We start from the raw sequence: 16348 nt of genomic DNA, 5'->3' as shown, positions 1-16348 counted from the left end.
GAGTCATTAGGTGCTTTGGAGGAACTCAGCACCACTTGATAATTCAACAGCCACTTGAGCCAAATATGAAATTGTATTTACCGCTGATGGACTAGATTTGAGCCTTCAAATTTGTGGTTATTCTATTATATTGTAAACTAATACATTGTTTGTCTAGCATTGATTAGGTCCCTGTGCATATGTATTTTCACAACATGTTGCTCCCTTCCTTTCCCCAGATCTGAATTAAACCAGATTTTGCAAACTCATTTTGATTCTTTTAAGTCTATTTCTTTCAATTATGATGTATATAATTTGATCAGGAAAAAAAGATATCCAGGTATTTCAACTATTCCATTCATTAGTAACAGATATATATACCTACCTTAGGTTAGCTTTAACTTCAAAATAGGTACTATATATATTTATTCCTCAGAGAAGCATCAATGTCATTATAAAGAGGGAGAAAAACCCTCTCAAATACTATACAAATGTCTTAATTTTAAAGTAAAACTAAGAATTATGAAAATGCTCCAAAGCACTCAAGGCTTTACAAAAAAAGAAATATGTATAATAATGACAAAGAAAAAGGTCTACTGAAGGTCACACTCTCCTATTCCAACAAAAACACCAAAATTAAAAGCCAAACATGGAACAGTTCCATATCCACATTTCCTGAAAGTAACCTGCCCATAAAGAGCCTCATCCAGAAGCCGAATTCTCAAAGATGACACCAACAACCCTTTTCATAAACTCTTACTCAACTCTATCTCTCATGAAGCACTCACTTGATAGAATAAACAAAAATGGTTATTCTCCTGATCTAAGGCCTGTGACACCTGAAACTACATTTATGCTTTGGTTTCCAAACATACCTGACAACTTCCAGGTTTCTAATAGAAACCAAAATTAAAAGCTGACAGAATTATCCAAATCACTAAAGAAAAAATTTTTCAAATTATGATCTACATTACCTGTGCAAAATTGGAAATTTCAAGTTACTTTTTCAGCTGTTACTACATCATTCTGAAGAGTTAATCCACAAAAGAAAGGACTCTGGCTTTAAATTTCAGCAGAGGCTGGGAACCCTCGCGTGTGCTTCCCGCTCATCCTTAGTTTTTAGCAATTTTGCTGCTGGATGAACTTGCCATGACTGCCTTTCCGGAACACATTCAACTTACTCCTAGTTCTCCTTAAAGTCTTTGCTTTACATAAAGCCACTTAAGCACAGTCTTGACTATGCCTGACATTTCCTTTAAGTAGGTCATTTCAGTAGTTTCCAATAATTCAGTACCTTTTTCAACTCAAACGCTAAAGAATAAGATCATCAAACTTTTGCCTACTCTTTAAATCAGCAAGAACCAATAATTGTCTTTATTTCATAACCCCTAGCAGCTGCTTAGTCATGTGTTTGGGACCATCCTACTGCTGTCCCTACCACTATCTTCTTCCTTGCAGCTTCCTTCTCACCCTGAAGAGTTCTGCAAGATAAATCTTTAAGACATGAACTGTTCACTTTGCTTAGGGACACAGGATATAGATAAAAACATAAATAAATAAGAGGAAGTAGCAAAACCACACAGGAAAAGAAAAATCAATTAAAAATTATATATTAACAGCTCTTTGGCTTTTTGTAGTCAAATAGCTTCAAAAGTCTAACACCTGAAGGCAAGCAGTCCACCAACTGCCTGTGTTTGGGGAAAACCACTATAATGTATTCTCAAGAGAATAAAGCCTGAATTAAGGCAAGGGACAGCAAAGATAATGAGATACATTAGGTAAATGTTAGGGGGAAAGAATGGATAGTCAGGTGACTGATTAGAAGGGGTAAAGGGAGAAAAGGAAAGAGTCCAACATGTCTCCCAGGTATTTCGTTTGGGCGCAGGAAGGAAAGTGATGCCACCACCAAGATCAGGAATTCAAGAGAAACAGAGACAGGGAAGGTGGGAAGGTCCAGCTTAGGCTGCCAATGGAGAAGTCCCTTGTGCAGCTAGGAACATACTTTGGAGAGAAGACCACGTTGGAGATAAGAGAATTGGGAGCCATCAATACACATGGGCAGACAGCAAGAGTTTTTAATTATTGCGCACATTCTATGTGGAAGTACTGTGCTAAGCACTTCATATAATTCATTTATTCATCAAAACCCGATGAATAGAAACTATTATCCTCATTTTATAGATAAATTAACTGTCACTAAGTAACTTAACTGAAATTAAGTAATTTGTCCCAGGTAAAAAAAAAAAAAAAAAAGCTGGTAAGTGGCAAAGCCAAGGCTCAAATACAGGTTTGACACCAAAGTCTACATTCTCAAACAGCTGTCATTTCCTTCTACCTGGAATATTTAGGGTGAAAAGCAGGCCCATACAGAACCCTTAGAATGCCAACATCTCTGTGTAGTAAACTGCTAAAATAATTTCCAATTATAATTCAAAAAAGGCCACACCAAAGGATGACAACTGATGAAAATACTGCTCTTTCTTCCTTTTTCAGAGAAAAACCTAGTCATTTTTCATACTTCTGAAGATGGACCATGTGTCTCAGTTTACTCAATCCTGAAAACAGTCACTAAAAATCCATTGGGTTGATGACAGTAGTAAAACAAATGACAGTTTGACAAGTTTTTGTTATTATAATCTCTTGTCCAGGATAAGCAGCTATTATAATTAAATAAAAGGCATATTTTCTTCAGAGTTAAACTAATAATTAGGGATTTGTCTTCAATTAAAGTTTCTCCAAACACACATACAGAAGCAAAAGACCATTTAGTCAGTTAATACTGCTGAAGAGCAGGCAGCAGGTACTCACACATTATGGAGGTAGGCCTTGGTCTGGAGACATCAGAAATATATGCTGTAATTTTTTTCTTGGTTGATTTTTTCCCCTAGGATCCACTGTCCCTAAAAGATGGATATGAATTACTGGAAATGTGGAAGGATGGAAAAGAAACAGGGTCTTGGAGAGAGGTGGCACCACATGGTGGCAGCAACCTCACACTTGGCAGGAGTCAGGGGACATGGGTCTAGCTGCCTCTCCCAGAAGAGACAGGCATTCTGTTCTCTCACTGGGTGATCAGGATAATTTCCTACTCTATAAGAATTGGGTCAATAATAGAAATCACACCATAGGTTTGGTGTGAGGAGTAAATACCATAAGTAAAGCATTTAGTATAGTTTCTGATATACAGTATGCCCTCAATGAGTAAAAGTTATTAGAAGTAAATTAAGAAAATCTTCTGTCTGTCCAGACAGAATATCATTTAGAATTGATCTCAAAAATTAAGAGTTCTAAAAAAAATAGTGAAGATTAACATCACCTGGTGTTAAAACCAATCTAATTTTACCTAGAGGCTCAATGGCTGGCTGCCTAAGGCCGCCTTTTCTTTTTCCAACTTGTACTAATCATCTTTAGCTTCGAGCTTCAGGAAGTAGAAGATTTCACTGTGGATGTAGGCTACCTGGTCACTCCTAGTTATCAAAACCAAGAAAAAACAAACAGGTAGTATTGGACGAGTCCATCTATGAGAAACCAGAATGCTCAGAAAATAAATCACCTGATTATCTGTCAAAACCTACAATAGGGAAGACTTTTTAGAAAAGGGGCATCCAATGTTGGTAGAGTGTGGATAAAGAGGTCCTTTCGTACACTGCTGATGGAGATATAAATTGATACAATTTTCTGGACAGCAATTTGGCAATGCACATCAAAGCTCTCGAAAAAGTGAAACTATGCTTTGACCCAGCAATCTGTCCTAAGAAAAGAAAAAAAGCCTGGGTCCCCAAATTTAGCTACAATATATTCCTTGATAAATTATTTATAATAAAAAAATGAAAAAACAGAACCTGAAGGAATAACAGGACTTCAAAAATAGTTTATGATACACGTATATAAAGGTAGCTAGCCGTACAGCTGTTAAATATTATAGAAATGCATTCAGCAATCCTATCCTCTATCATAAAAGCCCAGCGACCGAACAGCGGAACGACCAGAACGACCGGTTGACTAGTATCTATGACGCGCACTGTCCACCAGGGGGAAGACACTTAATGCAGGAGCTGTCCCCCGGTGGTCAGTGCACTACCACAGTGGGAGCACCGCTCAGCTGACCAGAATGAGCAGCTGCTCCCGTTGCAAACCCCGGGCCAACAGGCAGGAACTCGGGTTGCAATCATCGCCTCCTCGACCCTGCCACCTCCTCCAGACACCTGTAGGCTGCGCAGCACCACCGCTGGGCTCGCAGAGCTGACCCGGGAGGCTGGAAGGCAGATTCGTGGCTGCTGTGGGACTAAGGCCTACTCCACCACCTCTCCATGCTATTGTCCCTGGACCCAGCCCCTACCGGGTCCCCTAGAGAGGTGAGTGCTCCGGCTCCATGGAAGATGCCGGACCAGGGAGCGGCCACAGCCACTTGGCTGACGGGAATGAGCAGCGCTCCCACAGGGGCTGATCCCCGCAGGCCACGCCCCCCACCAGTGCATGAATCCCGTGCACCGGGACTCTAGTGTGAAATAAAGTTCAACATATAATTTGCATCATAATTGCAAAAAGATTACAAACCTTTGTGTTTGTTAAAATTCTCCAGTTGAAAGTAATAGGAAACCAATTCAAACTAGCTCAGGGAGAAAACAGAATAAAAATATTACTGGGATTAATGGGACGAAATATGGATGAGCAGTCAGGCCCCATACAGGAAATGCAAAGCTATCAAGGTTTTCTTCCTATGTCCTTCCATCCCGCTTGTCCTTGATGTCTGCTTCATTCTTCAGCTTGATGGTGACTCCTTCCTCATGGAAGAATGTGGTACAGCTAAAACCATCTTGCCACTAAAACAGTATAGTTGTGGACACATCTACCCAGGAAAAAAATGTAATGAGCCAAGCATGGGTCCACCATGGCTAGATGACATCCAGTACCAATGTAATGTTCAGGGGCCCCAAAGAAATGGGCATGTGAGAGCTCGATAAACATCCCTAAAAGGATCTATGACAATATAGAGGGAAATCTTATTTTTTGATTTTAGGGAAAAAGTTGTCTTCTGAGAAAATAGAAAGATATAAACCAAATATTAATAGTAGTTATTTATGGGTATAAAATTATGAGCAGTTTTACCTTCTTTTGCTTACCAATATTTCCTATAATTTAGACTAAAGTGTATTAATTTTATCAATTCAAAAAGTTAAACATTGCTATATCCCTTCACTCCATAAACTATGTATGCATAGAAAAAGAATGGGAAAAATCCAATAAAATATTGGCAGTGCTATTACTAAATGAAAAATTATTTTTATTTTCTCATTTATCATTTTCCATATTTCTCAATTGTTCAACATATATTACTTTCATACCAGAAAAAAATGAGTTTGAGAAATGCGTATGCCCAGTATGCTCAGTTTTCATGGAGGTGACTATAACATTGTAGGAATCACCCTGATCACCAGATAAAACACAGTGATTTGGGGCAATTCTTTTTCCTAGCCCCGAAACACCTGAAGAATCGTACAAATTGCCAATAGTAACAACTACCACAACCATGATTTATCTTGAGAATCACTGACCCACAAAATATTTTTAAAGTTATGGAGAATTGTGGGATTATATCTAAGTGTTAAAAAAATAAAATTTGCATACTATTATAAATTAGGACTGTTTAAATGAAAAGAAGATAATACATAACGTATGTGAAACATTACTAGGTAGAAGAGACTTAACTATTTTCTGTCCCCATTAGAGAAAAGATAAAATGGGTTTTAGTGGCAAGATGGTTTTAGTTACATCAGCCATGCCAAACCCAGAAAGATATGAGCCGAACAACAAATCAAGATTTAGATAAACATAAAATTTAACACTCACTGCATTGCTACATGGTGGCTCCCATGTCCCTTGCCATTTGAAAACATTAACAGTGCCAATGAAAATTCTACAGTTTGTAAGTTTTGTCCTACCAAAATCACAAGGTTAAATTGTAAATATGGAACCCTCAGGAATGGTAGGAACACAAAAGTCTTTCCCTATTTTCCTAGAATCTTTCAATGAAAGATACTGTATCTACTAGTATCTAGGACAGAACAGTGGCAATGCCTGGCTTAGTAAATTTTGATAGATTTCTTTCTTGCTCTCTATATACTGTGATAAAGCCATAAAATAGGTTTAAAAATACCAATCAATAACCTAATCTCTAATGGAAATACTTCACTTTACATAATATTTAACCATTGAGATACAACTTTTTAGTTTAATAAACAAGCACTTAAAACAACACTGTTTTAAAACATATTATTCTAAATAAATTTATAGTATGGTACTTCAAAATTTATCAAATAAGGTATTTTTTAAAAATATATTTTATTGATTTTTTACAGAGAGGAAGAGAGATGGATAGAGAGCTAAAAACATCGATAAGCTGCCTCCTGTACACCTCCTACTGGGGATGTGCCCACAACCAAGGTACATGCCCTTGACCAGAATCGAACCTGGGACCTTTCAGACCGCAGGCTGACACTCTATCCACTGAGCCAAACCAGTTAGGGCATCAAATAAGGTATGTTTTTATTTTTAACCATCATTAATTTATTAGCCACTTTTATTTCACTCCTAAAGGTCTTAATCACAGGAAGCCAACAGATTCCTCTAAACATATTCCTTAAGGAAAAAATGGAAGGAGATACAGTGAAATGGTGTGTGACAGCCATAGTAGTTCTAATGGGGATATATGGATAAAATGATAAGTTCTATATAGTAACAGTCTAAACATACATTTTTACCAAGAAAGATAAAATTAAATGCTAATTTCAGTGTTTTCAGAAAAAGATAAAAACATTATGCTACTACAAATAATCTACAGAAACAACTAATAAATTTAACATAAATTCCCTCAAAAATGCAAACTATACATTATCACAACATGATTTATAGAAGGAGATATATCCAATGACAATTCAAACTCATTTTTTAGGTAAACCCAGCAAATTGAAAATGCTGTTCCTATTTTAATTGAACACAGATTTCTCAATATAAGATTCATCATGAACATGATTTAACATCCTCTTTAAATAACCAGTGAAAAATCAAACAGGTATTTTCACTGATACATAAAACAGCAATAGATAGCGAGGTTAGGAAACAGAACACGAGTTCACTCACATCAATGACCTATTAATACACAGGCACTTATTCTAACCCACTAGGAAAAATCTGAACCACAAAACACATTTTTCCATTTTAAATCTCTAGGCAGTCTGTGTATATTGACCTTAAAGTGGTCAAAATATTTACTATGAGTGAAGCTCATATCCCTCTACCTATAAAGGTCTAATGCAACAGAAAAGTTGTCATTTTATGTTGATGAGAGTTTTTAACTAATCTTTTTTATGTTTATTTTGTTAGCAAATGACAGAATTATACAGATTCTTTTTTAAATTCAAATGTGGAATTTCTATATACATTAAACCCTCAGCATAATTTCTGCCTCTGAAATGCTAATGAAGTATTTAAAATTATACAAACAAACATCCATTAAACAGCATTTTATTTTAGAACACTCTGTGTTAATACAATAAATATACAAAACTTCCAAACCACCGGAGACATGCAACATTAGAGGGACAGATGGAGGGCATTTATATAGAACCATGACAGTCACCATGATGGCAGCGCAGTATTACTCACTGACAAAATATACAAACATCCCTACATAAATAATCCAAGTCCCAAATTACAAGTCACTGAGGAAGGATTTTCCAGTGTTCCAACTTCAGTTTTAAATAAAAACAGCCACCACTTAATATTGCAGACTAAAAAATGACATGGGTGCTTACACTGTAAAAAACCATTTCATGATTCTGATAATGGGTAATGTTAATATGAAGCATAAAACACTAACAAATGCCAATCTTTTGCTGGGTGAAAATGTGACTACTGATTTTGTTAATAGAAAATATAAGAATTTAAAATCCCTACACCTTATCAATCTGTAAGCATTGCCCTCATTTTAATGCACATTTATGTTCTTAAGAAACAATTCTCTCATAAGCTTGTATTAACCCAGATAACTGAATTTATAACATTTTCCCCATCTACACAAAAAGATACTGTTGGTTGTAATTATTCTTTGCTATTTAGCAATGGGGAGTTCTACAGGATAAAGGTATTCCTGTTCTTGAAGGAAAGTATCTCAGCATTTTTCAAAAGTCTCTATGATGTAGCTTTCATTTGCACTTTAAAGAAAAATAAAAAATGGGCTTGAGATATGGACATGGTGTTCTTATTGTATTTTGTGGTGAACATTTTCAATATACGTAAAATCCACACTCAATAGAGCACACTGATGAAACAAATTTTCAATAAGACTATAGATTCTGAAAAACTTGACTGGCTTATTTGGTTGAGAAAGTAGGTGGAGATTATCGCTGATCAGAAATATTCACAAACAGCTTTAAATTCATACTCTGAAGCCTATTTTCATTAAAATAAAAGAAATACATTCCAAGTATATTACTTCAATAAAGTCCCAAATAAATCTGTAAACACCACTGGGATGGATCTATGTCACCTAGTAGCACTATCATGCCAAGCTTCTTTCATAAACAGTAAGAACTCACCATCCAGCCCCAGCATGGACTTCATTTTAACTTCAGATTTGGGGAGAAAATGAAAATAATTTAACCATTTGTGCCCATCTGATTTTTTTTAAGGGATGTGCAATATCAAATAATATAATCCAATAAATGATCCTTACTTAAAATCAAGTTGAATAAATAACTATTATTCTGTAATCTTAAATTAGCTAATTACTTGTAAAACACAATATAATGACTTTACAAATGTATTGAGTCTCTTAATCAGTATTAAAGATGATTCAAACTTTCAACCCAAATATACTATAAGAATGAATTCCTGTGCTGCATAGTAATAATTTTAAAGTGATTATATTCATAATGAATGCATTCAACTGTATATTTTCTTGGTTGGTGCAAATTAAATGTTTTCTTTTGTCTATTACTGAAAAATTTTAATATATTCAGTCTGTCTCAAAATTTGAAAGACTGATATGTATTAGAAATTCAATTATATGTAAAATGCCAGGGTCTTTTAATATTTAATGCCACTAAAGATGAGATACTAAAAAAAAATTCCTTAAATACTGTACGTTCTTTATGGACAAGGAGTTAAGACTAGACTTTAATACCTCTGTTAAAAATTACACACACACACAAAAAGAGCTGCCAAACATAATCTCAGTTCAATTAAAAAGAGTAGCCACAGAATATACCAAAGTTTCATACAGTAATATTTTACTATGATATGAATACTGAAAATTCAAAAAAAAAGGTATTCTCATCAGTACATTCTATTCCATCAATTTTCTACCTTTTCTTTTGGATAATGCACTACATATTATATTCTCATATTGCACCCCAATAAACTTTTATTTAAAAGAAACTATTACAGAAAATCACTTTTAAAATTTTACAAATGACTCCCCAATTGTACAACCATAAGCAGTGCAGAACCCAAAATACTAATTATTTTAATTTAAAAAACCTGGTGCCCATGCAAGATCATAGAATGATATCAAAATATCAGCTACTCTAAAAAAAGAAAATAAAAAGATAAAATTTACGTTATCTACTACGAAATGCACATAGGCTCTTCACTGGTGACAAACTGCTAAAAAAAGCAAGTCAATCTAAAAATCCACAAGTTTCTGATGGTCTATTTCTTGCAATATAAATAAGAAAAAAGAAATGAAGCATCTATTTACTGCTCCAATGTGTAATCCTTAAGTCTAAGATTCTTGAAAGAATGACTGCAGCTATTACTAAGTGCATTTTTAATCATAAGTACCATATTAATTTTAGTGTCTTGTCACTGAAATAATGTGCTGAACATTCATCACCCCCAAAATATGGAGAATATTTATTTAGCATGTAATATTTTTTTCTGCAAGGGGCACTAAAATCTTAAGAAACTGTTAGGTAAATAATAAGATAAGGAAGTTTTTCTGGTTTTTGCCCATGCAACAAGTAAATAGGAGATATACATGCTGTGTGTACTGAACATAAAAATATTTATAGAATACAGTAAGTGGAGAAAAAAGTACAGTCAAAAGATAACAGTGTATTGTTTGCAGATTCTCTAAATTTGGTTACCCTTGAAAGCATTCTGAGCTGCACTAGTTGCTGCAGTCGAAGCTGCGTTTGCAGCTGCGGTCTGGACAGTTTTGTTGGACATCACACCTGATGCGAACTCTTGTTGGGCCTTCTCAAAACTAGCACCTGTTGTGCGATACAGTCCATGTACCTAGTAGGCACAAAAAAGCAGAAGAAGATAAGTGGTCATCTACACATTCACTTTCAATAGCTCTTTAATTAATTATAACATGACTCAGAAAAAAGGAGTAGATTCTAGGCATAATTCCTAAGATCAAAAACATCAGCCATCACATTGACACAAAATATTGTATTTAAATATTTTCTTAACATAAGATTTTCCTTTTAATCCCCAATCCAGAAAAAATAATTATGCCTACACCAAACCAAAAATAATTTAAAGAACTTAATCAAATGAAAAAAGCTTTGTTTTCTGCTGTACCTAATTAGTTTAACATAATAAGATACATTCTGACTTTAATACATTAATTTACTACCCTAGACAAATAAAGAAAATAACACCTTACCTGTTTCTATATTGGCTATATATACACCACTGACCATATTATAGTCCTCTGATATAATTTTATCATTTAATGTACCAAGCACTATTTATGTCCTCAAAGATACTTCTGCTGTCCACTCTGTATACATTTAACCTTTTGTGAATAGTCAAGTTTTAAAGGATTTACAAAGAAACAATTCTGTGAACTGTCTGTCCGTACTGATCTATCACTCAAATCTTGGGATTTCTTTTCATGGGTAAGGATCAAAAATACTCTATTAGCATGTGTTTTAAGATGCATAAACAATGAAGCATATCGATACATATAACATCAGCCACTCAATTTAATACAAATTTGAGAAAGGAAATAATAAAGCAAATTGGAACAAATATTTATTATATGACTACAAACTTGGGGGGGGGGGAGGAAGAGACCGAAAATCAAATCTGTAATTACAGTGCACTGTGATTAGATCTAAATTAGAAGCCTGAATGAAATGCAATCAAAGCAGGTTTGGAGGATGGGGACAGAGCACCAAAGTCAGTCCTTTCCCCCAACCTGGATAGGAACTCATAATTATAGAGTAAATGTCAAGTGAAAAAAAGTAGAATGAGTCAAAGACATTCAAGTTAAGTATGGATACGAGGAAGTCATTTCAAAAAGAATAGAGAGGATAGGGTGATTTGGGGGAGAAGGGGAGATGCTTGGTTAGGTTCTAAACAGTCATATATTCTTACAAATGTTTACTGAATACCTACTCAAGTAATGATTTGGTTTAGAGCTCAAGAGAGGAATGGGCTAGAGACATGGACTTGGAAACCACTGGCATATACATGGCAGCTACAATTTTGACAAATGAAACTGTCCATGAAGAACACAAAGCAGAGGCTCCAGTGTGGTTCCAATTCTTGCGGTTATCCTGCTGGGGCTGAGTACTGAGTTCCATGGAGGCATCTGACCCCGCTGAGCTTCCCAAGCTGCTTAAGCTTTAGGAGCTCTTTCTCTTTACCTAATATTATCATTGGTTCAATTATGGCAGAGTGATAAAGAGAATTACTCTCAACACCATTAATTTTCATTCACACTGAAAGATGATATTTACATTTCGCTACCAATCCTTCAACAACCTTGAATCCATACAAGATTGATATAGGTACAGTATATTCCCACAAACTCAATAAACATAATACAGTGAAGCTGAGAGCTTTCCAGGATCATAAAAAAACAAACTGGTGTTTGACATTGACATAAACTATGATGATGTGAAGAGATGTTGTAGTTCTGCAGACATATATTCTAAGTGCTGGACCCTCATGACAATGGTCATACACATCATCAACCGAGCACTGAAAGAGGACTATGAATTTAAACATTGTCTCTGGGTATGTTCTAGACCAGTAGTTCTCAACCTTCTGGCCCTTTAAATATAGTTCCTCATGTTGTGACCCAACCATAACATTATTTTCATTGCTACTTCATAACTGTAACATTGCTACTGTTATGAATCGTAATGTAAATATCTGATATGCAGGATGGTCTTAGGCAACCCCTATGAAAGGGTCGTTCAACCGTCAAAGGGGTTGCGACCCACAGGTTGAGAACCGCTGTTCTAGAAGAGGTGTTCACTGTTGGGTCTATAATGAATCAGTTAGAAAACTGTCCTCCACAGTACAGTCGGGAATAGTTGAGTATTTGAGTATTGTAAAGGGTGGTCAAGATATTAGAGAGAAATTGCACCAAAATGAAAAAATTCACCCTTTTGTCAGGAAATCTATAAACATAATAAATAAATACTTTGAAGAATATGCCTTGGTTGGTCAAGATAGATTTTAAGCTAGTGTTCCTGAAACAAAATTCCTGATGACCTTCAACAAAGCTTCTAAAACAGTGGTTCTCAACCTTCCTAATGCCGCAACCCTTTAATACCGTTCCTCATGTTGTGGTGACCCCCAACCATAAAATTATTTTTGTTGCTACTTCATAACTGTAATTTTGCTACTGTTATGAATCGTAATGTAAATAAATATCTGATATGCAGGATGTATTTCATTGTTACAAATTGAACATAATTAAAGTATAGTGGTTAATCACAAAACAATATGTAATTATATATGTGTTTTCCGATGGTCTTAGGTGATCCCTGTGAAAGGGTCGTTCGACCCTCAAAGGGGTCGCGACCCACAAGTTGAGAACCGCTGTTCTAAAAGGCTCACAGTTCACTTCAGCAATGGGAGCATTTGAAGGGCCATTTGAAGAAAGTAGCCAGATATCCAAATGACATAAAATATGACAAATGTGGAGCCTGGCTTGAGTGTGAGATCATGCTCCAGTACTGTTTTCCATAGCTGGATATCAGTGTTAGCTACGTAATTTCTGATCTAAGTATTCACTTCTACCAGTTGCTAAGAAGCCCTTCTAGTGTTCATCCTAAAACAGGTCAAATTTCCGTGTCTACTGATTTACAGAAAATGCATCAGTTTGATCCATTTATTGTTCCAACTGTAAGCTCCATCTGCCATGAATTAGATGCCATTTCCACTAATGAAGAGGAAAAAGACGAGAACAAAGCTGTATCCCATATCAAACACAGAACCATAGATTATTAGACCAGTCTAGGTCTTCACGTAAAAGTATTTGAACAGTTTCTTGAAAACCTGGATAAATCCAAAAAAGAACTTCTCAAGAAGATAACAAAAAAACTTCCGAAAATAACAAATCCCCTCCAATGTGGATAACTCCTACCTTCAACCACGAATCAAATACTTCAAGAGATATTTAATAATAAATATGGCAGAACCAGGTATGTATTTTAATGCCCAAAGCAAAATCTCCTTTTCTTGAAAAATAACTATGTTAAAAAGATTCCTAAGACTACCAAAGAAGAATGTACAGGTTCCTGGAAGGAACAATATTGGGAGGAATAAATGGATTGCAGATAAATTTGTAAAATTTAATATTATACAAAGATAATTTTAAGATTTCTGATATAAATACCCACTTCTACCAGTTGCCATATATAGAGGTAACTGAGCAGTAATATGCCCATGACTTTAATCTCAGCTCACTAGATATAGCCTCCATATTTCTGGAGTGAATATTCTAGGTGAATGAGGGCTTTGTTCTTAAGTCTAAGATACTTGTTAATTATACCTAAAGTGTATATTCAGTCACTTCTTTGCTTACTGATATTTTTATAGGTCAGGCCACATCCCACAGCCCATCTTTTAAAAATAGTTTTAAACTGAACATCTAAATCTACCAAAACTTGAATTCAAAACATGTGAGTTACTAGATAATAATATTAGGGCCTACTAGAGTATTGTTTATAACTGTTGCAATTGTAGCTCCTAACTTCTTCCCTTAGAAAACAACTGGAATGATTAGATTTGTCTACATAAAGTAGCAGCTTAGAAAAACTAACCAACTTTACCAACATAAAACCTATTATACTTGTCAAAACACTTCAACTTTCTATATATCCAGATACTTAAATTTAATTTTAAAGTTTTTATTTCTTCCATAGTTGATTTTCTGTGATAGATTCTGAAGAGTCAGATTTCTTTTGTCTGATTTTATAACCAATCTAAACAAAACAGTCCTTCTGGTTTGCATTCTATCTTCTGAGAAACACTGGGAAGCAAGCTATCAGGCTGGTACTTTCTGTAATTTATGAAAATTTTCCTTCCTTTGCATTTCCTTTAACATTGTCTTCTCTATAGCTACACCATCTTAAAAAAATTTTTTTAGTTTACATATAACACTTTATAATGCAGTCAACACACTGAAATATCTTGCATTTCTCTTTTTCAACTTTTTGAGAAAAATAAAGACTATTGTGCAATTTTTAAAACACCACACACGCAAAGTAGGAGGAAAGTCAAAGCCCTAACTGGTTTGGCTCAGTGGATAGAGCCTCGGCTTGCGGACTAAAGGTCCAAGGTTCAATTCCGGTCAAGGGCATGTACCTGGGTTGTGGGCACATCCCCAGTAGGGGTGTGCATGAGGCAGCTGACCGATGTTTCTAACTCTCTCTCTCCCTTCCTCTCTGTAAAAAATCAATAAAATATATATTTTTTAAAAAGTACCAAAGTCTATTTAAGACACCAATATTTAAGAGGTACCGACAGCAACAAGGAATGATTAGGAGAGGAAGGGGAAAAAACCAAGGACTCTTCTACAGATGGCAAAGGAAGAAAGCATATTAAGGAATGAAGAACTGTCAGGGTAAAAGATAAAAATACCCAGGCACTCCTGAATTTTTCTGATATAGTGGTGCAAGGCCATGCAATATTATTGTGCATCAAAGTGTGAAAATGTTAGGGAGAAAAGGAGAGGACTGACAAGTACACATATTGGTAAACCCTAAAAGTCCTTTCTTCCAGTAACCATAGCACTATTATAAGTATAGATTATTTCTACTCCTCTTTCAAAATCACATTTTTAATGGAACATTAAGAATATTGATAAATTACAATTCCTATGTTCAAGAAATTATCTCACAGTGAGTACATATGATTAGATTCTAGTAAATGAAGTACATTGTAGAAATCTAATAAACCTTTACTTACTAGACCCAGTCACAGTGCAATGTAATTACAGGTTCACTAGGTCCCCCCAAGTTTATAGACATGTAATAAATAAACATTTGTTTGAATTTGCTTTGTTATTTCCTTTTTCAAATTCGTATTGAGTAGCTGATGTGATATATTCACAGGCTTCATAGTTTAAAGACTTAAAATAAAATTCATAGCCCCACAGAGCACAGAGGTAAAATAAAGGTAGGATTAGCATACTTTCTCAATAGTCTATCTATTATAGACCCAGAAAGCCACCTAGAGGGAAAAGACTTCATAAGTATTCAGTGCACAATGCTCACATACTATCACCACTCAAAACCTCCATAAAACAAGAATATTTGTTACCCTGTCTCTGGGAGTTTTCTTCAGGATAAAATAATTATGTAAATATGTTGCACTAATAAAACTTAAAATTAATTTTTAAATATCTGGATATGGGTCACTAACAAGATGCAATTCCAGAAGGGAACGCTGCTTCCTTAATGTATCTTCAAAAATATCTTAGTGTACACTGGGGTGGTGTATGACAAGAAAAAAAAAAATAGATGGAAAGTAAAGAACCATGGTACTTTACTTAATTAAAATTTTCCAAACAGATTTTCATTAAAGCTTATAAAACACCATTTCAATAATTCATGCTCTTATTAATATAAGACCCCTGTCGTACCAAAAATATTTTAACTTTTATAAAAGCTGGGAAAATACAAATAAATGAGTTTTTGAAATATTTTTATTCTTATTTTGAGTTTTTAATAAACTACGGATCCATAAGCCCAATTTTTTCAATCAACCATTTCCAAGAAATCCTCTATAGAGCCTCTCGCCCATAGATCTAGGTCAGATATCCCCCTTCTGTAACCTCTTGAATTACCAACTTTAGTTTCATGCTATTGAAATCCCACTCATCCTTTGGGGCCTAACTCCAATACTGCTGTCCTCTTTCTGCGTGAACTAGCTGTGGCTTTCCCTATTATGAGTACCTCCTACACTTAGTACATCTTTTAGGGATGCAAATTATGCTGCTTCTTTTGGAGGGCTTATCTACATGTCTGATACCCCACATGCTTTTAGTTCCTTTAGGGGAAGGACATTTCCATTTTTTGTTACACCCTTTAATAAAGACATAAATTGTGGCAGA

At 35.1% G+C, this 16348-nt stretch overlaps 1 protein-coding gene and 1 pseudogene across 3 annotated transcripts in view; one reads left to right on the top strand and one right to left on the bottom strand.

Annotated features, from left to right (window-relative positions):
- Nucleotides 1–16348, bottom strand: part of SCAMP1 (secretory carrier membrane protein 1) — a 115738-nt gene that overhangs the window by 31005 nt on the left and 68385 nt on the right. The window contains exons 9-10 of one of the 2 annotated variants that reach the window (XM_081088793.1): nt 10128–10278; nt 2788–2879 (exon numbers count right to left, since the gene is read on the bottom strand). In XM_081088793.1, the coding sequence (XP_080944919.1) occupies nt 2791–2879; nt 10128–10278 (240 nt within the window). In that variant the 3' untranslated portion in view covers nt 2788–2790. Of the gene's footprint in view, nt 1–2787; nt 2880–7487; nt 10279–16348 lie in introns of those variants that run through there. The other variant, XM_081088794.1, reaches the window with a different exon arrangement.
- On the top strand, nt 11578–12466 carry LOC308518058 (DNA primase small subunit-like; annotated as a pseudogene). Its single transcript has 2 exons — nt 11578–12015; nt 12227–12466. The product of its transcript is annotated as a DNA primase small subunit-like (transcript).

The sequence above is a fragment of the Myotis nattereri genome (assembly GCF_964212035.1).
Source record: "Myotis nattereri genome assembly, chromosome: 4".
In the NCBI taxonomy this organism is placed as follows: domain Eukaryota; kingdom Metazoa; phylum Chordata; class Mammalia; order Chiroptera; family Vespertilionidae; genus Myotis; species Myotis nattereri.
This window is presented reverse-complemented; position numbering and strand designations above follow the sequence as displayed.